The sequence below is a fragment of the Meleagris gallopavo genome, chromosome 2, assembly GCF_905368555.1.
Source record: "Meleagris gallopavo chromosome 2, MGAL_WU_HG_1.1, whole genome shotgun sequence".
In the NCBI taxonomy this organism is placed as follows: Eukaryota; Metazoa; Chordata; class Aves; order Galliformes; family Phasianidae; genus Meleagris; species Meleagris gallopavo.
In genome coordinates this window covers 79,098,103-79,125,339 of record NC_139405.1, presented here as the reverse complement: position 1 = coordinate 79,125,339, position 27,237 = coordinate 79,098,103, and the positions used below count along the sequence as shown (strand labels likewise).

Sequence of the window (27,237 nt, the reverse complement as noted above, 5' to 3'; positions counted from 1 at the left end):
CCTCCCTCTATGTACAACTGGCAAACAGTCTTTTCGCAAGGAGCCATCTGGAAGTATGTAGAAGGGGTCTTATTTCATTGCTGCTAAGGGTGAAGAATGAATGTGCTGAGGATAAATCATCTGTTAAAAGACCTATCTTTGCTTCTTCTGCCAGCATGGTCACACAACCCTGTCTTGCTGACACAGAAAAGCTTGTGAGCATCTTGTATCTAATTCTGGTACAGATGAGCTCTCACACTGTGAAATTTGTGACAGTCACTGCTATCTTTGGATCAAGCTCTTACTTATCACCTGTTTGTGAATTTTCAACGCTAAGACTCTTGGAGGTTCATGTGGATGTGTTGCTGCTGATGTGTTTGCGCAAATTGTTCATTCAGTTAAGAGTCACTCCTCTGTCAGCGGAGCCACTGTCCTATTTAGACAGATTCTTTGCAAGTCCTGCTTTGTTGCAAAGAGAGTAATGCTGTCCACTTCAAAGAAACCTCTGTTAGACTGGATTGTGTTTTGGGAGCCATCAGGTGTACTTTTCGAGTGTTCTGTTCTCAGTACCTGACAAAACAGACATCGTTGTTCTGTGATAGTTATGCTGTATAATCTTAGCCCCAGCGGAGTAGAAACTTTGCCTCTTCTGGTGAGATACAAAGCAAAAGGATGTTTCTTATGTTTAATCAGTCTGTTTGAGAATTGACAACAGCTATTTCACTCCCCTTTCTCAGAATCATACTAAATGAATGTACACCTTTCCTGCTTTTTTGTCCTTTTTCTGATCTGTCCAGCTCCAAGATGCATTACTTACTCTATTTTCCATGGTGCACTGGAGCTTAGGCTCCTGTCTCCTGTTGCAGGAAAGTGCAACAGTCAGGGGAACTGGGAATTCCAAACTCCTGCAGTGTTCAGAATGCCGTTTGTTTCATGTTTCTAGGGAAGGTTTCGCACAGCTCCTTGAAGTAGAGCATTTCTGAGAGGATGCTGAATTCCTTTTACTTGGAAAGCTTCCTGGAGCCTGTCTGCAAATCTGCTGTTGGGAATTTGAGCTGGCTCTAATTTCATAGCATATGGAATTAGCTTTAAAAGTCAAATCAATGTAACATAAGTTACTTTGTACATGTCTTACTTAGATCCTTTGTATATACAGCTGTGCAAATCATCAAACAAATTATTGGTAAGTGATTTAGAGTGTAGTTCAGTACTTTGGAGAGAACTTTTTTGTGTTGCTTCCTTCAGTTGAACTGTGTTCAACACTGTAGAGGCCATATTGTGCTTCAGAGTTATGCATTACAAAGGATTGATGTGATGTGATCCCTGGTGATGTCACACTAGTTTATCAGCATCTTGACAGGAGTTCACATCTCGGCAACCTTAGGTGTTGCTGATAGTGTAATTTGAAGTGTAGCTAATGCTGCGATTATGTGACAGAAGATCCTAACCTTCACCGTGGTTTCCTTTTGGAGAACTGTGCCCATTTGTTGGATCTCTTGTTTTAAGGACTGAATGAAGTCACTGAAATAGAAGACAAATTCTGCATTGCTTGAAGGATTCCAGACTACATTTGTGCTGTGTAGGATTCTCAAACTATACTATTTTGTGGTGCTTGGTTTCTGTTCAACAAATACTTCACCCATCTATCACCCCCACTCTTCTAATCTCTTTCAAACAAGGCCCAGAAAGAAAAGAGCCCCGTTTCAGTGAACCGTGATTGTTTGCTTCTTCTTTGCTCTATTTAACACATCAATACTGACAAAAGATGCTGTCAAGAGTCACGAATTGCCTGCACCATTTAACAAAATGAAAAATGTTATTTGCTGTTTCCTTCCATTTTCTTTTTTTTTTTTTTGCCCTTGTACTTTGAGAATTGGCTACTCTAGATAGCTGTTTGAAGTTTTTGCGTTAAAGAATATCTGAATGGATGCTGAGAGATGAACAGTTTGTAGAAAATGTATCCTGTTTGAAACTTTGCTGCCCATTCTAATGTTCCTTGTTTATGTTCCATCTAAAAGTCTTCATGAACAATTTTGCAAAAGTTCAAATATTAGTAATAGTACGTTTAGTAGAAAAGCAAATGGAAGAATTCCTGGTAGTCGCTTCATGCTTTTGTAAGAAAGGAGTCACAAACATTGATGAAAATGCCAGGTTGGAAATGTAGTACAGCGAAAAGCAGAAAAAGGGAATCTTATGAGCAATTGTGTTATGAAATAAATGGAAGTTCGTTCATGCATTTGAAAAAGTACTGTGAACTAGAACCAGAGTTTCAAATCTTTTCTTATCTAGGATACAACTTGAATGATTCATTAATGACTGAAATTGCCCAGTAGAGAGTAATCATATAATTTTGATGGTTTAAATATATGGAGCTGTGGCTGGCAGTGAGTTCCCCCAGACAAGTATGGTTTGCAGCAGGTTCTATCAGCAACTGTCAGGACAGGACTTGACTCCTTGGTTCACAAAAACCTTGCCTGCTCAGGGGCAAGTAATAATTAAAAATAGTTTCTCATATCACCAGTGGCTCTCAAGTACGAAACTAGTGAGTTTCAGTTTTCTGAAATTGAGTTCAAAGGGGAGTATCATAGCTCTTGAGAAACTCTGTGTTTTGTTTGGCCAGAGAATTTCGCATATCTAGTGGAACAGCAGTTCATTTATATGAATATTAGAATGCGTAGCTGGAATTTTATGGTCTAATAAGAGTCAATGTTTGAATCACTTGATTGTTGAATTAAATTTTCAAAGCAATCTGTTGTCCTATGTGGAGAGCTATTTAAGTCAAATGGTAATCAGAGTCCATTGTCTTGTAAATCGCTACAGTCTAAAGCAATCACCAGATTGACTCATTTATTTCAGCAAAGTGGATCATAGGAGTAACTAAACAGGAATGAATGAAATAAAATTTTGTCTGCTTCTGAGACTTTTGTCCACCTTCTCAAACGTCCTCAGCTGATATACGCCATGAACTAAAGCTACAAGTTTTAAAGAGTAATGGGATGGAGTTAGCTGAATATTTTTTTTCTACCATTAGGACAAAAGCGTTTGTTTTTTTTTTTTTGATGGTGTCCAAAATGCCTGTATTGCTGTAAATTTGCATTGAAGTTTTGATCAGTTTTTTTTAAATGTTTGTATGTATTGAATAACAAGAACCATAGAATTTCTGTTCTTTTGCCTGTTTGCTTTTCTTGCTGCTTAAATTTGTCATGCTTCTCTAGGAAATACTTGTGTGCCCAAGTAGGATGTGTGTTTTTCTTGCAGTGGCAGGACAGAAATGAAGTAACCTCTGTAGAGTCTTTTCTCTAAAACCAGTTCCAAAAAGTATTCCTTATAACTTTCAGTGCTCAATTCAGCAGTGAAATCTGCAACTCTGAACAAGGTACCTGTTCTCTTCACACACTTCATGCTTGGTACTTTGCACTCCTAGTGGATTTTATGGTGTTCAAAGTTGCTGGCAAATTGTGAACAGAGAGGAGTGAGAGATTGAGAGAAACATCTGAAATCCATTTTCATTTCCAGAGATTGTCTGTGATTCTTAATCAACTAAATGAGACTTTGATTTGCATTCTTAAAATTCCTTAGGGGTAACCAGCTCACACTATAGTTTTTAAAGGTTAAAAATGAAACAATATTGATTTTATGTGGTTTTATCCAGTATCTATTTCTAAGCAGTCTTCAGATTAAAAAATTGAATCCATAGCTCTTCTCTTCTGGCTGAGCTCACTCTTGTTGCTTAGTGTCTTCTACATCTTTTAGCGTGGTGCAGGCACCCAGCATCAGCAGGCAGGTGGCAGTTCTGTACATTTACAAGCTTCTGACCATTGCTATCTAAGAAGAGAGGATCAAAAGGAGTATTAACTTGCATCTTGCAGACAAGGAAGACTTTGCATTTAGAGCTGCTTATAAATAATCAATAGATTACTCACACTAGTTATTTAAAGAAATGGGCAGCAGCAGTAGCAAACATTCACGTGAGCGGCTGCTCTGAGAATGTAGTTTAAGTTAAGAAAACGGAAACACTGTTTTCTTGTTGACAGTGTTTACTGCTCCCAGACTCTTGGATGATTTAGATGTGTTGATGTCTGCTTCATGAATCGCGGAAAAGGTGCAGACATTCAAATATTGACCCCTGCCAATGTAACATTGCTTAAAGTAGTGATGAAAACACAGGATCTAGCAGGATTGCAAGTGTATTAAGTATTTAGCTGGATTTCTTTGTAGATCAATTTCTTGTATGTAGTCTTCAGAGGTAGTCATAAATTGTTTGTGCACCCCAAAGTAATATGTCTTTTCTCTAAAAGCGATGGGGCTGAGGTGCTGTAAGCAAGATGGAAATGAGTAGTACCATGTTGTAGTAGAATAAGAATTAAATTTGACTGTGATTTACAATCCTGAATTCTTTTAAGATTATCTAGTTCATGCTTTGATTTTTGGGATGCTTTTTTTTTTCTTTAAAACAACAACTCAAGATTACCACACTACAACCAAGAAAAAAACACACAAATCCACAACAGAGTTTATTATATTTATTTTATCTGATCAACAAGATGTGTTTGTCTTAAATTTTCTTGAGTTAGATTGAGTTACTTTCAAAATTGGAAAGAAAAAACTTTATCCCATTAAACTGAAAAAAGTAAAAATGTAAGTTTAGAGTAAAAGACTTCAAGATGGTGTTATTGTGATGTAGAATTTCTAATATAGCACAGTCTGTAACTGAGAGTGAAAGTTAGAGAGGAAGCTATTGGGTATCAGTTTGTCTCAATAGCATACAAAGCTCTATGTCACGCTGTCCATCAAAAAGTTTTTCAGCTAAAGCTCAGCAAAACAGTACAGAGGTACTGCAATATAAGCAAAAGAAACTTGCAGCAAGGAAGTTGGTTGATTGTCTTAGCAGAGAAAATAAAATTTAGAAAAGTTTTAGAAGCATGAACAAGATTATAAAGGAATAAGTGCAGAGCAAGGGTTCACAGCAAAGCTTACAGAGCCAATAACATAACAAATTCCTAGGTTTGGAAAACAGGAGAAATAGCACAGTGTAAGCAGGGGAGTAGATGAATGACAACGACCAAATTAACGAAAGAAACAACATGACAGTAACATAAGGAATACTAATGCTCTCTGTAAATAGGTGATTACTTTCAGTTGACCTTGATGATTTAGGCGTGAAAGGATGGATTAAACAAAGTGCAAAAATAATGTAAATTCAAAGGCAAAAATACAGCTTTGCTTTTAGTACCCCATAATTTGAGGATACCTGTTTAATTGTTTGCCTTTGTCTTAAGTTGCCACATATGCCAGTTGCTTGGAAGAAGAGTGCTGTTAATTAGCATGAAAACTGTAAACAGCTGAAAAAGAAACTAAGGTTCAATTTTCGTAGTCACAAGACTTACTGAAACATGCAATTCAGGAAGGAATTATTTAGCTTCCATGAGAACTAACAATTTTGAAACTCACGTTTTGAAATTGAAAGAATTAAAATCTAACATACTCTAAACATAGTTGATGTGTAAAGATTTTTATCCCAGTTTTCTGGGGAGGCAAGTTTGAGCGCTATTTGTCATGTTGATCATTCTTACTTACTAATAACTTATGAAAATTATAGCCTCTTTGAAATTGCATGGAAAGAGCAGTGGAAAGTCAAAAAATACGTTACGGTAGGTTTTAAAATTGGCAGGTTGCAGGAGAGACTAAATCAATAGGCTTGAGGCAAGCAGGACATTGATACTGTATATTCATTTTGGTAACACACATCCTTCCCAACCACTGGGAAAGGTTGCTGAAGAGAGTAGGAGCTGGAGTGTGGAATGAGGGTTAGGGGCAAAGAGTCTGCCATACTCCATTGTTTTCTTGTTTCTGGTATGTTTTTTGTTGATTTGTTTATTTATTTATTTGCTATCTGGTTTTCTGACTACTTCTGATAAATCCTGAACAGCGCAGGTTTTATTTCATCTATACCAACTCAAGGGATTAAAAGATTTCTATTGGTTTTTTTAATGTTTGGTTGATAGATTTGAGAGCTGAGGAAGTGCTTTATTTTTAATGAAACTACATATTATTTGAACTATTATCAGTTTGAGTGTTTCTGGAGTTTAATTAGCAATGTATGAACATCGCTTTGAAGGATGAAGTCTTGCTTTTCTTCTGTATTTATGAATTTCTTCCTAATCTAATGTAAATTTGGTGTGTTTTTAATGTATACAGCCTCTGAGGGTTTTTTTAATTCTTTGCTTTCTCCTTTTTTTTTTTTTTAATGTACTAAGATACACCAAAATGTAACATTGAATCTGTGCTCTTTAATAAATCACTAGCAGGCGGGATTTTTCAGAGACATCAATACTCATATCTCATAAGTTCCGTAAGTACCATCATTATAAAATCCCTATGTACTTAATTTAGTAGAGGCATAGGCTTTAAATGTGAAGATTTCCTATCACCTATTCCTACGTAATTCCTACTAGAAAATGGTAACTCTTGCCAAAGTAGAAAGAGTATAGACTTTTTTTTTTTTTTTGGAAAGATTCTCTTTTGAGAGTGTTCTTTGGGAAGAGTAGCATTGAAAAGTACGTTATCAGACCTAAAGCAGACTGTGTTATTTGATTTCTGTCTCTGAATTGTGGCTGAATCAATGAGTTTTGCCTGTCTAAGAAGCATGGAGTACTGAATAACGTCTAATGAAAGCTCATTAGTTTGTGAAGGTGTCTTCAGATCACATTTTATCTTTTCATTCCTTTACTTGGTCTCATTTTGCTTTTTTTTTTTTTTTCTAGTGATAGCTGCAGGTATTTTTTTTTTTATGGAACATTTAATTTTAACATTTTAGTCTTGCAGATTTTCAAAGCAAATATGTACACAACTTCTGAATTTTCTTTAATATCAGGATTTATTATTTATCTGTGTCAGCATGAAGGTTTGATGCTGATCAGAAAAACTTCACTGTCTTTTATAATTTTCTTGCATTTATTTGGAGATTACGCCTAAAGGAGGTGATTAATAGCAAAGATTCACTAAAGTTTGATTGTTAAGATTGTGAACAGGAGATTGTCTCAGAATGGGCAAATGATAGCCAAGCCAATTGGTTGTATTAGGCTGGTAAATAGGCATTACATCAACTATTGACCATTGTGGAAGTAATTGGGAAGCTTCTGATTAACTATTTCTACAGTAAAATCGGGAAACGGGTGAGAGGAGGAAGGTGCTGGATTGCTTTAGCAGAGTGTGACCATACTGACCCTTAGTCATGGAAAAATTAAAGCAGAGTGATTGTATTTTATTACTTTCCTCAGGGATGTGTACTCTTGGTAGAATTGAAGGCTAAATAACTTACAGGATATACATATGAAATCTCTATATATTCAGGTAGTACATGAACTTGAAAAAAACTTGAAATGTGAATTGTGATATCCTTGAGATTATAGCTCTGTGGAGAAGGGATCTTGAACAATAGAGAATTGGGAACCAGTACTAGTTTCACATTGGAGTGAGTGTAGTCTCAACACCATAAATTGCTGGGATACAATTGAAAGATCTGTGGTATAAATATGCCTGAAGATACTGAGTCAGTGTTGTGGGTGCTTCTTTGCTTCGATAGGCTTATAAAAGTCAAAAGTGTATTGTCTAGGACTAATAGCTATGTAAGTGTCTAGTAAGGTGTTATTAAAGTTGTAACTCTTAGAAACCTTAGCTAATAAATGTTAGTTAATCCATTTAAGATGTGAAAATAAGTAAATAAATCTGTAAATTGTATTCTTCTCGAACCATGAGCATTTCAATGCATCCTAAATACCATCACATTGCTTTAAAGACTGATTGATTTCATGCTTGTATAAGAATTGCTTTTTAAATAAAATGAAGGATATCATTAGCAGTGTTTTTGTTGGCAGTAACAGTATTTTAATAGAAACTGGAATCAGTTGACTTGGCAGGTAAAGTGTTGAAACAAGGCAAAAATGTAAATATGGATTCATTGATGTTGAAATATCCAATTCCCTACTCAAGCAGGCTCAGTCAGGGCAGGTTGTCAGAGGCTGTGTTCAGTCATGCATTGAATATCCCCAAGGATGGAGACTCCACAATATCCCTGGGCAAACTCTATCACTGATTACTCTCAGAACAAACTTTTTTTTTTAAAATCATTTTTAAATAGAAATTCCTGTTTTGTCTGTTGCTTCTTGTCATTTCACCAGGTACCACTGAAAAGAGTCGGGCTATGCCTTCTTTACTTTTCCCCATCAGATATATACATTGATAAGATCCCTCCAAGCCTTTTCTTCTAAAGATGAGTAGTTGAAGCTCTCTCATCAGCTTCTTGTGTTTCATACATTCTAATTCCTTCATCATCATCTTTGTTGGTTTCACTCCAGCACCTTTCCTTCTTCTCTGCTGGAGAACCCAGAACTGAACCTCAACACTCTAAATGCCTTTCACCAGTGGTGAACAGAGGGTGAAGATCACCTCCTTCAATCTGCTGGCAGTGCTTCTGCTCTTGCAGACTGGGATGGTGTTGGCTTACATCATAAAGGACATGTTGCTAGCTTTTTCAACTTGTTGGTCACCAGGAGGCCCACCACTCTTTCTGCTTTTGTATTGTCTTCAAACTTGCTGTGGGTGCAGTCTGTCCTATCATAACAGAAATTAGTTGTGAAGATGTTAAACAGCTCTGGTGCCAACAGTAAGCCCTGAGTGAGTGGCCTCTGTCAGGATGTTGTACCTCAGACCACAGTTCCCCAGGTGTGTGGCAGATTGGGCAGTTATTAATCCCTCACAGTGTCCACTTACTCAATATTTCATACATCATATTTCAAAACTCTGTTGAAATGGATTTTGTGGGAGACAGTGTTGGAAGTCTTACTGTATCAAGGTAGAAGGGTCACCGTTCTCCCTGCACCCATTCAGCTAGACATCTAATCCTAGAAGGCTATCGAGTTGCCTAAGCATTCTCCTTTGTAAGTCCACACTGACTCATCATTACCTTCCTGATTGTCATCTGTTTGGAAATGCTTTCCAGGAAGATTTATCCCATTCAGACTTGTTAAGTGATGGTTTAATTGAGAATGTGAATATTTATGGAATCATAGAATCACCAAGGTTGGAAAAGACCTCAGAGGAGACCTCAGAGGTCATCTAGTCCACTTGTCCACCTACTGCAGTATTTCCCCTCTAAACCATGTCCTTTTGTTTGACATCTAAATGTTTCTTTCCTGGACAGCCCATTCCAGTGCCTGACCACTCTTTTTAGAAAATAATTTTTTCTAAATATCCAACCTGAACCTCCCCATGAACTCACAGCCAAACAAAATGGACAAAAAACAGCAGTTAGTCTAAGTACAGATAAGCATTAACCTGGCTAGAGGAATTAACTACTTGCAGTAGTGCTTTTGAGTGGTTAAGACAAGGTCAGAGTACTGTTTTGTCAGTCAAGAATATCCATCCGCAGTGTGTTAGCTGTTTCAATATATACTGTATAAAGTTTTATATTCATTATATTTAATGTATTTTTTCTTTGAATTCTTACATTAGAAAAAAATATTCTAGCAGTGTTATATGAAATGTTGCTGTCTAGAACAGTATGTTACGTAAATCACAGCATTATATAATGACTGTACATTGCATTTATGGAAACTAAGAAAATAAATAAAAATTATTTTAAATTGAAAGGAATAGCAATCATAATTCTCATTTAAGTTCACATAACTCCTTTTGTGGTTCAAGAGACATGCCTAAGTAGCAGCCAGTTAAACAAGAAATTGCAAATGAATTGTTTAAACTTGAAAGTCCAGTGCATCTTCCATCAGTTTGCATTTAATCAAGTTTATTCTTGATAACTCTATTGACTGAAACATCCAATGTAGCTCTTAGCTTGCTTATTTCAAATTATTTGTTTGTTCATTTGTCTACCTGTGACAAAATCAGTCCCTGTGCAGAGTGGTCACTCATTTGCTGTGACAGCAGGAAGAGCACGATGACTGCTAATGCCCAAGAGCTGCCCTGCAGAGTTTGCACCCTTGGAGAGATGTCTTTATATGGTGCAGTGCTAAATTTAAAAGAGCACGTGATTTCTGGGTAAAGGATGTAGGTTTTCATAATGTATATGAGAATGTATATCTCCTATATGCTGTGTTTGCCTTAATTGCCTACATAAATTATAAGAAAAATGAGTTTGACTTCATTCTTAAAAAAATTGACGTGTAAGTTTTGTTTCTGTTTAAGGGATTAATTTGGGGTAAAAAAAAAAAAATATGCAGGTTTTGAAAGATTATGTTTTTTTTTAGTTTCAGGCACTGGATGCTGTGTCACACACTCTTGTTTTGCTAGGAAGGAACAACACACTTCGAAATTCTTTACTGTCTTTTCTACTGTCAGAACTACAGCAGTTTGCTGAGCAGATGTTGCAAGCTTACCAGGTACTGCCATCTCTTCTTCTGGAGAATATCCAAGGATTGGTGTTGGGGAGTGTTTTTTTTCTATATCTGTTTGTTTCATGGAATGTAGTCAGTTCATCGTTCTGTAGAATGTTGCACAGGGTCTGGCTGGGATGGAATTAGCTTTCCTCACAGCACCCATACAGTTCTGTGCTCTACACTTACAGTTAGAATGTCATTGATTTACAGCAGTGTTTTGGCTATTGCTGAGCAGTGCCCCTGAGCAGTGCTGAGCATTTTAGTCAGTTGATCATTCTATAAAATGTGCAGGTTTAAGAATCCTATTTTCACCAGCAGATTCAAAAGAGATATAAAGAAAAATAAAAATTCCTGATGGGCAAAAGTAAAGTGATCAGAGTATATAATAGACTGTCTAGGTTCTAAGATCGTGCTGTGTAATTTGGAAAATACTTGAGTTAATATTAAGAGTTAGTTGAAATTAATTCTTTAAAGATGTAAATTGTGAGCTGTGCAGGCATACAACTTTGGACACAGCTGGACCCACAAAGAGTTACGTCTCTTTTTCCATTTGTACTTGAGATTGAAAGTTGCGTTGTTTTTCTTCAGAATTAAATTTGTTGCTCCACGTTATATTAATTTACATGTTACAAATGTTATCCAGCACTTAAACTTATATTTTGTTGATTGCAATGAATAGGAGATGAAAAGGGCAATGGAGTGGAGATAATATATTTGGTAAAATTGATTTCTTATATGGATTTTTGTATTGAAATGATGTGGAGTTTGAATAGATGGAACCAGCATAATTTTTTTTCAAGTAAACTATAGAGTTGGAAAGAGAGAATGAGTAGATGTGCCTTTTAAAATTTGGAGATCTGAAATCATTTCGGTTTTCATGTATTTTTCATATATTTTTGTGCAGTGGTATACATCTAATTAAAAATGGTACAGTCTCACTTGGGAATATGACTTGATCGGGTAGTGTCCTACAAGGGTCAATGAAAAGAAAGCATGCAGCTTGTTAGTAAGTGAAAAATGAAGTCATTTGTATGTCTAAAAAATATTTATCATAAGTGTATCACCAACACTGTGGAGCAGTTTAAAAAATATCCTACGTGTTGCTTGAGTAATCTTTATATTTTTCTGTAAATCACAAAAAGGAAAGATTACAGAACTGTATTACTTGAAGTTGAGAAAATTAGAGTAAATTAGTATCCATGATTTTTAACTACAAAGGATTCTCCTTACATGACTTGGATTTTTCTAAAGGTAATTTGTTTTTATTACTTGCAGTGCAGTTTATGTATTTATGGGAAGAAAATAGAAGATTGAATTCGTACATAAATATTAAAAATAAATTGGTGATTTAATCCTTGAACAATTCCTATACAACAGCTAGCATAGTAAATGAATTAAAAGTCTGTTTCTTAAGGATGGCTTGATGCCCTTAGTTGTTGTGTACAACAATTTTGCAGTTTGTTTTTTAACCAACATAAGCAGAACAAAATGCTGTAAGTGTTTAAAACTTGTGCCAGGAATAGGAGTTTATTCTGTAGAGAAGGTACAGTGGAAAGTCTAAAAGATGCCACAGAGTTTTTCCTCGCTCTCTAATAAGTTGTTTTCCTATGTAACCTTACATAGGAACACCTACCATCTTTCCTGCCCTTCATCAGGAGGATTTTTTGTATGAAATGTCTTCATGAAAAGAGCTGGCCCAGTTTCAGAGCTCAGGAGAATTTCTGGGCAGACAGGAACTATGCAACTTTTTCAAAAGAAAAAATAAAGATTCTTTTGATCTGTTTCTTTATTTACTATATGTTTAAAAAAAAAATCAGGGCAGCAAAATGCACTTGTTACTCGACTTTTTCAGCTGTGGGGCCAGGTCTCTTTTCAGGTAAACTCTTTGCTACCTATAGGTCTTCTCCTGTTACATTTTACTTACATTTGTGCTTACTGCAGATCTTTTCTGTTACCAATACATAATGCAGATTTCCAAACTTTATACTTATCAAAAGCCTTCACAAAATGCCTCCCACCTTTAGTATGAGGAGATGTATTTTCACTATTGTGCACAGGAGAGCATAGAAAGATTTTCTGACTTAATGAATTTTAAAATAACTTAATGAGGTTCCTTTTTACCCCTTCTCTAAACAGCACTTTCTGTGCACCCCTCTGAAGATTTTTTTTTGGGTCATCTAGTTCTCTCACATCCAAGAATTTAGAAATGTTTCCATAAAGAAAGTTTACCGCTCTGCTTCTATGTCCTTCCACTGTTAAAAATCTGCCTTTGTTCCTGATATGATATACCCTCTTTTATGTATTTATTTCTGCTTTTATTTTCTTCCCAGCAGTGTTGCACAGGGGTTATGAAGGCATATTGCCTTCTGATTAAGGAATTTGTGTATTTATATTTTTCCCATCCAGTGTTAATAGTTCTTCGTGGGAGTTTAATTGACCTTGATCAACCAATTGCAAACTCAGGACTGGAAAAGGAGTTTCATATAGTCCTACCAAAGCTTAGGGTGCTTTCTTTCAACTCCTTTTAAAACACGCTGCTTTTAAGTATCCATCAGAAGAATAACTGAGTTTTATATACATAAGAAATCTCCAGTGTTTTACAGTAATAAAGCAGTCTGGAAATGTTCTTTACCAGCATGGAGGTCAGACTTTGTCTGGGAAATGGAGAAGATTCCAGGTGACGGAATATTTAATTACAGAAACTGTATGCTGGTATCTCTGTAGGTGACCTTTTTAGAAGTACAAGATCTTGACAACCGCAAGTCCATGTAGTTCCCTGTACATAACTGGAGTTCTGGCTTTTTGAGAAATGAATATTTTCAGTTTCATGCATTTGTGTATTTAGTTCTCTGTTAATTTTTGCACATTTATGTTTTATGAATTTATGTTCACTTACCCATATACATTCTGTAAGTGATCGTGTCTAGGTCTCTCATGATGATGTCTCATTCCTCAGATAAACATACATACACAGTGTGGTGTCATCTGCAAAATTTTTGAAGGTGCTCTCTATCTTACTGTCAGTGTCATTGATGATGATATTAAAGTTCCAGTACCCTTCCTTGAGGGAGGACACCACACAATGCTGATCTCCATCTAGACATTGAGCCATTGACCGCTACTCTCCAGGTACAATCTTGCAACTAGTTCCTTGTCCACTGATCTGTCCACTCATCAAATCTATATATTTCCTATTTGGAGAGAAAAACATTGTGAGGAACTGTATCGAAGACCTTAGTGAACTTCAGATAGTCAGTGGCTCTTCCCTTGTTCATTTGATACCATTCCAGAAGGCCACGAGGTTGAGCAGGCGGGACTTGCCCTTGATGAAGGCATGCTGGTTGTCCCATATCACCACCTCCCTCTCTTCCACATTCTTTAGCATAGCTTCCAGGAGGATCTGTTCCATGATCTTTCCTGGCACATAGATGAGACTGACAAGTCAGTAGTTCCCTGTGTTGTCCTTTCTACCCATATATGTCTAATCTCTTCAGATGTATGTCTGTGCTAAAAAAAATTGTAATAGAGCATTTACATGGGATAGAAAAATTCCTTGCTACTTTTCCCAGATATGGTGTAAAGTGGCTTAATTTGTTGATTAGAAGAAAGTAGCTGAGCATATTATGTGACTGTAAAAGATACTAAAATGATTGTTCAGCCAGTTTAGATTTTTGCGTTTTCTACTGTTGATTTTTACTTACATATCAAATTAGTAATACTTCACCCATGTAAAAGAAAAGAGAGTTATGCTATGCAGACCTCATGAAAATAATTAAACTTGCATCTGGACATCTGTTCATCCTTTTTAAGATGTCATTTCTTTTCTTATTAAGCTGGTAAGCACAGATTGTGACATACTTCAAACTGTGAATGCTGAAAGTTGTTGCAAAATAGTACCCTGGCTAAGTACAGAATTATATTTTTATTCCGTGTTGATGCTACTGATAAGAAAGGAATTAATGGTTTTATTTAATAATCAGTGGATCTGCTTTTTTTTCCTCAAAGATACATACCTGGTTTGGAGATGCATATTTGTGAAGTCATAAAAGTTTCTCCTGAAAGCAGTGAAAGAATCATTCAGGACTTGCTATATGTTAGAAGAGCGCCATGTATCTTTGAAGCATACACCTACCTTTGTGGCATATGTGATTCTCTATTAGAGATTAGTTTTTAAGATGCATACAAAACAGTATGGCATGTCAAAACCAAAAAATTAAAAATGGTTCATATAGTTTCTCTACTCCCTCATACTATCATGAAATGATAGCATTGAGGAGAAAGGAGTTGAGAACTGTTCTTACAAAGCTAAAGGGTAGTAGGGTAGTGGTTGGCAAAATTGGGGATGACGTACAATCAAAAGAACTCAGGTGTGTTGGGAAACTGAAGCACCAAATATTGATTACATGAAGAGGACTCGACATATAGGTTGTTCAGAGAATTATTAGTCTTAATTTTGGTGAATCATCTCATTCATGAAAACAGAAGTACCAGAAAGGGAAAAATACCTAATTTCAAAATTCGGGGTATGCCATGCCTTAACAAATAAAAAGGTACTACTCTTAAAAACCCTTGTTTTAAATCATCTGAAAAATCTAAGCTTTTTAATTAGACTATTTGGAAAGAAAAGGAAATAAACAGAAGTTAAATACTTGAATTCCTGATACACCTTACAGTAAATAAGAGATGAATGCTTATCTGGGTTGATGCTGCAGTTGGCTTTTACTACTTCCTTATTGTGGTTTCTTGTCCTTTTCCTGTTGCTTTCTTTACAACTCAGTTAATCCTTTTGTAAACTTGGAAGTACACTCTAAATAGAAGAAGCAACATACGTTGCATACATGGTCATTATTGCCTAATCAAATAAATGTGCTCCTGTTAACTTGCTCTCTTCACAGGACATGCCAAACTTTGATGTATAAAACAGCATAATGTTGCAGAAAATTAACCACAGTTTCCTTAGCGCTTTTGGACATTGGTGTTACCTATGTGAATTAGTTTATCTACCATATGTGCTCTTAGAAGTTCATTTTGTAGGTGAGGTAATTTTTAATATCAGGTTTACCTCTTAATTTTATTTTGGATTTGTTTAAAGTCTTCATTATGATGTACTTTCAACACAGCTTCACCAAATGCTTTTCAGGAAACGGTATAAGTGAATAGCTCCTCTGTCAATGGCTTGCAATATATTTTCTGTTAGTATTTTATATCTGCATATAATAGAAATGGAAGCATTGTAGCCCTAGAATTTAGTGGTAGCTAGAAGTTACCACTAAATGGATTTCTGTTTGAAAGAGTAATTACAGTTTAAACTGTCTTTAAATAATCACCTAGTTAAAAATAGTAAAATGTAAGTGGAAGCTAAGGAAGCTAGTGACTTAACAGTGAAATTGTGACTTCATCTTTTTTTTTTTTTTTGTCCAAAATGATCTTTTCATTTTACAGGACACATTATGTATTTAAATTGCTTCATACTTATTTCCCTCTCTTTAAATATGTAGGATGGTTCTGTTCATAAAGAATTAGAGCATTGGCCTGCCTCATTGGGGGACTTACTTGTAGCTGAATTTTTTTTTATTAAAAAGTATCTTTGAAGCTCTGGCTATCAACCTATTGAGTTTATGCATAGTTTATGCACTACTGAAATCAGTGTCTGGAAGATTAGTTGATGTTTGTTCAGTATTTTCTGAAACGTTAAAGCACTGTGAGATATAACCGTGAAGCACTTGCACAATGCTATATCTTCTGTGGTGTTCCATCAAGCATAGAAATACTTTTTCTGATCCTTACATGTTCTTTGATAAGCAATATTTTTGCTTTGCAGTCGGTTTATCTGTATGCTTGGGTTGAGGTCTGTGTTTTCAAGGGACCATATGGCTTGGCTTAGATTGTTTGTTGACTGCGGTGGACTTGCACCTGATCTAGGTTTAGGATTGCAATATAAGGTTGTCAGCAAAGAGGAAAAAGTTTGAAAGGTAACATTTGTCACAACCTTACAAGCTGTGCTTATTTTGCTGCCTGGGTTTTAGTCAGACTAGAGTTGTATTAGAACAAACTCCCTAGATACACCCTGAGCTGAGACTGTCATAGACAGCAGTTGTGGTGATGGCTTGTTTTTTGGGTCTGCTCTTCCTGATGACCTGCAGTGAGCACCGTGAGTTCCATCTAGATGGAACTGCTGTCCCAGGTTTACCTCCAAAATGAGCAGACCTCACTGCTAGGTTTTGAGTGATGTGCAAGTGATAAAGAGAGTGGTTTTATGTCTGGGCTGAAAGAGTTGGCTACTTGAGGCTTGTTTTGTAGCTGAGGTTTGAGTTCTGGTTTGTGTGGCTGAGGTGTGTAGTAGGTTAAATCTAGTTATGTAGTTTAGATTTTTGGTGTCAGCACTCACCTGGCTGGTTAAGACTTGGTCTAGCAGGACAGCAGTGATATTAATGATGTGCCTAGAGTGGGAGGTAGGTTTCAGGACTGAAAACAGCAGGAACTCCCAGGATTCACAGGATTTCTGACATAGATTAATTCAGGGAGATAGGATGTGGTGAGCTAAACATGTTTATAGAGCTAGACTTAGAGTTGTCATGCTAAGGGCTTACGAATTTGGAGTATCAGTTTTAATCAGGCCTTCTTGATGCAGCCCTCTCAATCTACAGCTAAGTCTATGAATGTAATGTATGCTTGGGCGAGTGCAAGAATGAGACGTGAGTTTGTTAATGTATTTGCAATACTAGGAGATTTGGAGATGCAGGAAGAAGGTGCTGTGCTAGGTTTGTGTTGAGGGGGAAAGGCAGCAGCAGCTGACTTCATATCAGTGACGTGGTCTGGTGTTAAGCTAGAGAGCAAGGTTTGTATGGCCATGATTTGTGCAGCAAAGAATGTCTTGGAAATGTTGGAAGTATTCCTGATAGAGGTATGCTTGAGCAAAAAATAATTTATATGGTTTGATTAGATTTAGAATTAAGATGTTGTTGATCACATTCATTAACTTGAATGAAATACATGCAACCTGATACTTCTGTTCATCTGAACCACATTTGTAAACGTACACAATCATAGAATAATTTACAGTAGCACAATTTGTATTGCTTGTCTTTCAGCAGGAAAGAAATAATTCTGTAAGACATTTGAAATTAATGCAGCACAACAGAATTAAAATTAATTTTAGGAAATAATAATCTTGAATCTACTCAAGTTCACTTTGCTACTGTTTAAGATGGTGCATTTTCTTTTGGTTCCAGTAATAACTTGCAAAGAGAAATAAATTGAGTCAACTGCACAGGGAAAGAAAATGGGGAAAAAAATACAAGAAAAATAGGAGAAAAAATTAGCTTTTTTATGTCTTTTTTTCTTTTTAAGTGTTGGCATTCCAAGTTACATGATTACAGCTCAACCTTTGAAGATTTAGCTTGTGTTTTTTATTTTCTTGTGTCTGGCAATCCGTGAATTTAGCTGGCAAAGCACAAGTAAATCTCTAGGTGTTAGGTCTTGAAACTTTTGGCTTCATTTCATCCTTAAAATTAGTTCTTTCATTAAAAGTTACTGCTAGTTTCTGTGTTTTCAGAATATCCAACTTCTAGCTGAAGTTGCTATTTTAGAGAACTCTTTTTTCATGTAGCCTTATTATTTAATGAAAACTCTTTTATTAAGCCTAGCTATTACAGTTCCCCACAGTATCCTATATTAAATGTATATGAAAGAGAGAGAGGTTACAGAGAGATTACAGTCTGAGTAGTACTTCTGCCTATAGGAATAAATTATTGGCAGAGATTAGGTTAGAATATTCAGTTGTTCAGTTTGAGTCCTTCCTACAGTTGTGAGCTACAATTCAGTTCTATTAACTTGCTTAAATAAAGTGAGTTCATCAGACGACCATAAAATTAATAAGATTGGAAAGGAGCTCTAGAGGTGATCTAGTGCAGCCCCTCTGTTCAAAGAAGATTGCTCAAACTGTGTTTAATCAAATTTTGAATTTTTTCAACTATGTAGACTACAACATTCTCTTTGTGCAGCCTGTTCCAGTGTTGGGTAACTTCTAGCAGCTTGTAATAAAAGGCTGTCAGGTTGGTTAAGCATGATTTGCTTCTTTGTAAAGCAATGACAACTACTCTTTCACCATGTTGTCCATCATATGCCTGGAAATAGTTTCCAGGATTATTTGCTATGTCACCTGCCCAAGGATCAAGGTTAGGTGAACTGACCTATGTTTCTCTGGATGTTCCTTTTTGAAGATTGGTCTGTCATTCTTCCATTCCTGAAGAACTCTTTCAGTTTCCAAGATCATCCAAAGGTAATGGCCTTGCCATGACATTGCTCATCTCTCTCAACAATCATAGCTGCATACCTTCAGATCCAATGGTCTTATATGTTCAGTTTCTTGAGATGTTCCTCAACCTCATCTCCACTCAGGGTAAATTTTCACTTCTCCAAACTTTCTCACTGGTTTCAGACATGCGGTGCTCCAGAAAGCTGATCTTACCAGTAAAGTTCATTCTGAAGAAGGCATTATGTCCTTCATCATCTGTTCCTTTGCTACATTTTTCCTTATCTTCCTTTTGCTCCAATGTACCTCTAAAAATCTTGATGCACTTCATATTCCTATCCAGATTCAGTTCCAGATAGTTTTACTTTCTTAACCCTGTTTCTTCAAATTTGGGTGGTGTTTTTGTATGCTTTCAGAGTTACCTGTCCTTCTTTCCACACCTTACTGCTTCCTTTTTTACTTTTCAGTTATGTCAGAAGCAACTTGTTCATCCATGCAGGAGCCATGCAACTTTTGCTTACCTGTGTATCAGGTAGAGCATTCTTGAACTTGAGCCTTGAAAATTATCTCCATCACATGCTTCTTCTCTGCAGTTATATCACGTTGCATTTTTCCCAAATACATTGGTAAAGAGGCTGAAATATGTTCTCCTGATACCCAAGGTGGTGACCCTGCTTTTTCTTTTTGATAAATTTTTCAGCAGTAGGTGAGATTATAGTTGCAAATTAGTTGAGTTCTTGAGGGAAGTATTAAGTCATAAAGAGATGAGTCACTTTTCCAACCATCAAGGAACGATCTTTCTCAGGAAGTTTTATAGATGCTTCAAAGTTAACAATTTGATTTATATGAAGATAATTTTTATTGAATGCAGACTAATAATTTTCAATTTGTGGGAGTATAAGGTGAATATTGAGACATGCTCTGAAACTCCTCCTTTATGCTGAATTCTCTTTTGAATAGGTAAGACTGAGTATGGAATCTGTTCTGGAGGGCTCTACATACTAGATTAGCCCCTAGTCTTCCATAGCCAAGAGATATTTCAGAGGAAGCTTAAATGACAGGTAGAATGAAGTGTATTCAAGTATGTCTCAGGTCTTTGATGTTGGTTTTTTTTTTTTTTAAAAAAAAAGGTTATGGTTATTTTCATTTAACATTTCTCTGATTTCTAAGAAGGGTCTTGAATAACTTCAAGCAAGAAAACATAATTATTGAACTAGCAACCTTAAGACCAAATGCTGCTTGGATCTCTTAGGAATTGCTTTGGCTTTCATCATGCTGCATATCAATTTATTGTAATTTCAGCTGCAAATTTTTCTTGACAAAGCCTTCTTTTGTCTGCTTATAGTAGCAAATTTACTTTCTGTTTTCTATACTTCTGGGAAGTATAGAATCATAGGATGATTTTAGTTGGAAGGGACCTTAAAGATCTCATCTAGCGATGGGCTGCAACACTCACCACTATATCAGGCTACCCAGGATTCCATCCAGCCTGGCCTGGAACACTTGCAGGGATGTGGCAACTTGTTCCAGTGCCTCTCCCCCCCTCACTGAGAAGATTTTTTTCATAATATCTAATCTGAATTTCCTCTCTTTTCATTTAGAACCATTACCTCTTTTTTATCACTGCAATCATAGTGTGCCCTTCTCCAGCTTTCCCATAAGCGTCCTTAAATGTTAAACATTTGTGTTTTCTGTCATAGAATCAGATTCCTTAGAGTTGGAAAGGATCTTTAAAGATAATCTATTCCCACTGTCCTGCAATGAACAGGGACATGCACAGCTAGATTGGGTTCCCACACACAGATTGATCCAGCCACACCTTGATAGTCTCCAGAAATGGAGCATCAATCACATCTGTAGGCAAGCTGTTCTAGTGCCTCGCCACTCTCACTGTAAAAGACTTCTTCCTTATATCCAACCTGTATCTATCCTCCATAAGATTGAAGCCATTTCTCCTTGCATTGTCACCACAGACCCTGCTAAAGAGTCTGTCCCCTTCTTTTCTGTAATTCCCCTTTAGATACTGGCAGGCTGCTATCAGGTCACCTCAGAGCCTTCTCTTCTCCAGACTGAACAGCCTCAGCTCTCTCAGCTGTCCTTGTAGGAGAGGTGTTCTATCATATTTGTGGCCCTCCTCTGGATACGCTCCACCAGGTCCATGTCTCTCCTGTACTGAGAACTCCACTTCTGGACACAGTACTCCAGGTGAGGTCTCACAAGCACAGAGTAGAAGAATAGGATCACCTCCCTCAACCTGGTGACCATGCTTCTTTTGATGCATCCCAGGATATGGTTGGCTTTCTGAGCTACGAGGGCGCATTGCTGGCTCATGTCCAGCTTCCCATCCATCAGTACCCCCAAGTCTTTGGCAGGCTTTATGCTCTATCCTTATAATCCTCAGCTTGTATTGGTAGTGAGGGTTACCTTGACCCAGGTGCAAGGTCTTTACATTTTTGAACCTCATGAGATTAAATGAGCATTTATCAAACCTGTCCAGGTCTCTCTGGATGGCATCCCATCCTTCAGATGTGTCAACTGCACCTCACAGCTTGGTTTCATCAGTATACACACTGAGGGTGCACTCGACCCCACTGTCAGTGTGGAACTCCACTCGTCACTGATCTCCATCCAGACACTTGAGTCATTCACTGCCACTCTCTGGCCTCGATTCTGCAGCCAGTTTTTCATCCACTGAACTGTCCACCTATCGAATCTGTATTTTTCCAACTTGGAGAGAAAGATGCTGTGAGCTAGAGGCCTTGCTGAAGTCCAGATAAATGACATCAGTGGCTCTTCCATTTTCCACTGATGGAGTGACATCAAAAAAGGCCACTAGGCTGGTCAGACAGGATTTGCCCTTGGTGAAGCTATGCTGGTTCTCCACTATCACCTCCCTATCTTCCATGTTCCTTAGCAGAGTTTCCAGGATAATCTTTTCCATGATCTTTCCCTGCACAAAGATGAGACTGACAGGACGATAGTTCCAGATGTCTGCAAGGTCATAAGATCTTGTTTTCACTTGTTAGTAAGTTTTGGCAAATGCTAACCTTTCAGGCTGATTTTGTTTTCCTAGAGGTATCTACCTCGGGACTTTTTATATGTATTTTTTATTTTATTTTTGCTTCTGTCAGTGCACGAGTACAAGTTTGAAGTTCAATGTGTGAGAGCTCACAGCTTTGATAAAAGCCAGTAGGAGCTGTGCTTTGAATTTGTGCATCTCCCTGTAATGCCAGACACTGTAAAATCACATCCAAGTTCTCTAAGTTTGCCATTAGCGGATAGTGTGATTATTTCAACGATTCTGTTGTAATAAATAAAAACATTACCTCTCTCTAAAAGTGCTAGTGAATTATAAGTAATACACGTAATGTATGTGAAATTGTAGTAATGATTGTCATTAAAAAAATTAATCTGTATTCAGAGCAGAAAGTGAATGCTGTGCGTTTTACGTTCATGCATATAACAAGGATAGAAAAAGTACTGAATAATAATATTTCTCCTATTTCAACATGATTAGTAACAGAAGCAATTATCCTTGTAAAAACAAAACAGTAATTGATCGTGTTATTAAAACTATAGACATAGGAGAGTCAAATTAAGCTTACAGTATCATTGTGTTGGTTTAAAATTGCTATTTCTAATTGAAAGCAGGTAGCTAGCATCAAGAAACCATATATAATAAATCAGATGATTATTTTAGAGTATTAAATAACAGTCTGAATTATAACCCTTAATTTTCTCAATGTGTCACAATTATGCTTATGAGATGTTTGACCAACCCTTGGAATATATGCAGCTAGCTTATTTCTACATGGTGGTTGCTCAGATATCACTTGAAATTAGGTACGTAAGGTCTGTACTGTAGGAACTGGAATCATCTAGTCTATCAGAGAGAGGATGGATGGTAAAAGCAGCTGTAATAGTCATCCAGAATGGGAGAAGTTGCCATTATGGCTCCTAAAGTGAACAAGAAGAAACACGCTGGGTGATTAAGTGTTATAAGCGTGTCTTGTTGTTGTTGTTAAAATGCTTTAACACTTGAAGAGTAGATTGTTGGCTGCATCATAGGATGTATGGATTGAGCACACAGGACCAGGCAACACAGATGACTTCTCATTTAGAGTGATCTTCAAGTACATCCGTCTTTTTGGAGAGACTTCAGTATACTTAACCTTGAGAGTTTGGACTAGAAATTAATCACCTTAGGACTTCTTCAGATGTAAGTCAGAACTGTGCTCACATTTATTTATTACATTAATATTTCTAAGTACGATCGAAATTTGAATCGGTTGCAAATTCAGAGGGAGGGAGGAAAGAAAGGAAAAATCTACTGGATATGTGATCTGTAGTTTATGTAGAAAAAAAACTAGATAAATTATGAGCAAAGCGTAAGCAGTTCTCTACATGATTAACATTGTTATATCAACTTGACTCAACAGTTTTAACTAAATATTGACTTATTATGTATTTGTTGTTTATTTAAGAAAAATCCATTTTTACAGAAGTATGATTGGGCTTCCTTTTAGCTGGGAGTTCATATCTTTCTTCAGCTAGAAGATAGTTCACTTCGGTCATTTCTATTATGGCCCCATGTAAAGCATAATATAATCATTTCCAGTTCTTTGTGAAAGCACTCTTAATGCTGCCTGCACTTATCAGTGATGTTTGCCTTGGTTGTCTGCCCTACCAGATGCTCTGACGTAAGTTTCTCTATCTCCCTTCTCTGCAGAGTACCAATTTTATCAAACTTGAAGTGCTCTGTTTGCATTCAAAAACTTCTTATCAATCAGTGCTGTTATTATTCATGTAAGATGGAAAGAGTAAAGTAATATGTATTCAGTAACAAATGTAAATATCAGGTTTTAAGGAGAAGATAGTAGTGTAAATCTTTTCATGATAGTGATCAATTTCATGTCATCCATATTTTTTGTTTGAACAGTTTTAAATTGCAGTGCAAGATAATTAAGGAAAAAGTTGGAGATCTTGAGTGGCTACAAGGGTACGAAAAATAAGATATTTGAGATTGCTCTAGCAATTCAGTCTTATTTGTTCTTAACAGGAGGAAGATGTGTTAAACTTTTAGTTCAGCCTCCTCCCCTCCCCCAAGGATATGATTGCTGTATTATTTTGTCTATGAAAAATACATAGCATAGTTGCCATGGCATTTGTTCTTTCTCATGATAGTCAAAGAACCTAAGAGGGCTCTTGCTTTATTGAATGACCTTGGCACCCCGCTGGCCTTAGGTACTGGCACAACAACCAGCCCTGACAGCCCAGCAAACAGTAGGTTCTCCCTTTAAAGCTGTAGGGCCATTTGCTGCCTCAGCAGCACATCTATTAATTTCAGGTAACTGGTTGAGTCTTCTACCTGAAAAATAAGGGCAGAGGAACCAAAGCCAGGCATTTCCCATATCCTTGTGTGAACTTGTAAGGAGACTTTAGGAAAACTGTTACTGTTGCTGGTATGCACACCTTATTCTTCTAATAGGCAGTGTAGTATTAGGGGAGGAAAGGAAATGTCTTTTTTTTTTTTTTTCCCCCCTCCCCCCCCTTGTAATTGGTATCAGTATACAGTTGTGGTTTCACTGTGGGTGACTGAGGGTGACTTATGTGTGCAGAATTGGTGGCTCCCAATGAATTTCTGCATAAACCAGAGCTGATTTAATATATATATGGCAAGTTTTATTGTCATTTGTATGCAGGACATGTGTTGTTTTTTTTTTTTCATTTGATTTATCAGAAAGAAGACTTGTGGAATTTCACTCAGAGACGAGATGTTTGTAATCATTTGGTCTGCAGTATCTTATCTGTAAAGTATCAGCCTGTGCTGAGGACCAACTTGCTTCTAAGGAACTTGTTTCATTAAGTTCAAGCTTAAGAAGAGCCAGAAGTTACTATTTCATGTGATATATTTGACTGGAATATTTTGAGGAACTTTTATCAGTGTAGTTATAAAATTGGGCTGACAGTACAGCCTGTAGAAATTTATTTATTTATTTATAAATGGAGGCAGATTGATTTAATTGTCCTTGTGGTATATTTAGGGTCTGCACAAGAAGCGCTGAACAATTATCTGTCATTTTTTAATTGCTTATATCACTGAGAAAATGCCTAATGTAAAAGCATTAATCTGAAAAACGAACTCAGATCCAGTTGCAGCTGACATATTTCTAACAAAACATTTAAGACTTTGTTGCTACGGTGGAATACTAACAATTAATGTGAAATCTAATAAGTGAGCTTCTGCTAAGTTAATAAATAAAACATAGGTTGGTTTTACTAGCTGCCAGTTGTATCCAGAAACACAAGCAGTGAACTGTGATAAATTGGCATCATACAAATACTGCTTGAGAACTAACTGTAGTCCCTGAAATGATTAGCCATAATAATAAATCTTACTTTTCCAATTCTTCATGCTATCTTAAAATTAATTAAATATATAAAAGTAAGTTAGGATTTTGTTATTTAATCAAGTATCTGCTACTATGAGGGTCTTTCTGAGGCAGAAGGAAGATCTGTGTCCTTTGATACTCCTCATTTGCAGTCCAAACTGTGATGTATCCTGTTTGTATTTCACATAGCACATTCTTGCCCAGGAAGCTTTGTGCTTTTTTAATATTTAGAGTGAACGTAGGTGGCAGAACCTTGTTCCTTTTCATTAATAACTTTATATAGGAATATAGTACAAAGGAAATCTATTTCGCAGGCAAGAGCCCCATTGCCTTCTTAGCAAATGCTTTATCCTGTTGAAATAGATCCTCCATACAGTAATCTAGGGCTTAATATACACACATCTGATATTTTAACGTGGGTCTTGACATTATGAAAGAAACATTAGAAAGGCACTCTGAAAAGAACATTGGGAGCATCCCTTATTAAAGTGTCAAGCTGTTGCAGATGCTGTTTTATATGCCCTTTTTTTTTAGTTCTGCACAGAATATCATAGGAAATATCCTTTCATTGTACTCTGTACAATTGTATAGCAGTAACTTGATATTCCTGCCTTTTCTGCTTAATGACTTAGTTTTCATTCCTGCTTATAACTAGGGTGCCCTTTTTTTTCTGTGGTATTGTTTTTATTTCTAATACGTTTTAACATTCTTTTTATTTTCTGTAATCCCTTTGGCTTCTCTTATCAATCACATGTATTCTAAATTTTTGCCTTATCTTCAGTATTGTTAATTGCTTCATCTTCTATGTGTAGATTACTTAATGCTTTATCAGTGCTTTCATGTTTTAATAGGTTTGTTTTTTACATTAGTATACTTTTTCTTCTGTAATATTGGCACATGTGTATTCCACTGACAGATGATAAGAAAAAATGGCGACTTTCATAGTTTATCATCTGCAATAGAAAGCTAAGCGCTTTTCTGAAAGACGGTTTAAATGCAATTCCTAGTTTTAAAAAACCATGGTTTGTTCCTGGAGGACTTTAATAGTATCATAGAATCACAAGGTTGGAACCCTCACTGCAAGAAAGACATTGAGGCCCTGGAGCGGGTTCAAAGAAGGCAACAAAGCTGGTGCGGGGTCTGGAGCACAGGCCTTACGAGGAGCAGCTGAAGGAGCTGGGATTGTTCAGTCTGGGGAAGAGGAGGCTCAGGGGAGACCTCATTGCTCTCTATAACTTCGTGAAGGGAGGTTGTAGTGAGCTGGGAGTCGGCCTCTTCTCTCATGTAACTGGTGATAGGACCAGAGGGAATGGCTTCAAGCTGCGCCAGGGGAGATATAGGCTGGATGTTCGGAAATACTACTTCTCTGAAAGAGTGGTCAGGAATGGGCTGCTCAGGGAGGTGGTGGAGTCACCTAACCCTGGAGGTGTTCAAGGAGCATTTGGATGCTGTGTTGAGGGACATGGTTTAGTGAGTAATGTTGGTGATAGGTGGATGGTTGGACTGGATGATCTTGAAGGTCTTTTCCAACCTTGGTGATTCTGTGATTCTGTTGGAATGGACCTACAAGATCATCTAGTCCAACTGTCCTCCAATGTCAAGCTTTGTGTTCCTTCAAAATTTAAAATTGAAGGATAAAATATCACACTACATTATTGTGCTCTTTAACATCTTCATAAATGACCTATTGTAGGGTACCCACTTTAGCAGGGCAGTTGGAATCAATTATCTTTTGAGGTGCCTTCCAAGTTTTGCAATTTCATGATTCTGTGTGATACTGGCAGTGATTGAGTGCACCCTCAGCAAGTTTGTGGATGACACCAATCTGTGTGGTGTGGTCAAGATGCCCAAGACACAGCTTGTCATTCAGAGAGACCTGGACAGGCTGAAGCAGTGGGTCCAGGTGAGCCTCATGAGGTTCAACAAGACCAAGTGTGAGGTCTTCTGTCTAGGTTGTTGAAACTCTTGCTATCAGTACAAGCTAGGGGTTGTAAGGATGAGCAAAATCCCTGCTGAAAAGGACTTGCGGGCACTGGTATGGATGGCAAGCTGGACATGAGCCAGCAATGTGCCCTCGCAGCTCAGAAAGCCAACCATATCCTGGGATGCATCAGAGGTAGTGTGGTGAGCAGGTCAAGGGAGGTGATCCTGTCCTTCTACTCTGGTGAGACCTCACCTGGAGTACTGTGTCCAGATGTGGAGTCCTCAGTACAGGAGA

At 37.0% G+C, this 27,237-nt stretch overlaps 1 protein-coding gene across 1 annotated transcript in view; it reads left to right on the top strand.

Annotated features, from left to right (window-relative positions):
* MEI4 (meiotic double-stranded break formation protein 4) overlaps positions 1-27,237 on the top strand; it is a gene marked incomplete at its 5' end in the record, with an annotated part of 62,074 nt that overhangs the window by 15,715 nt on the left and 19,122 nt on the right. Inside the window, one exon of the mRNA XM_031552560.2 lies at positions 10,245-10,376. Within this exon, the coding sequence (XP_031408420.2) occupies positions 10,245-10,376 (132 nt within the window). The remainder of the gene's footprint in view (positions 1-10,244; positions 10,377-27,237) is intronic.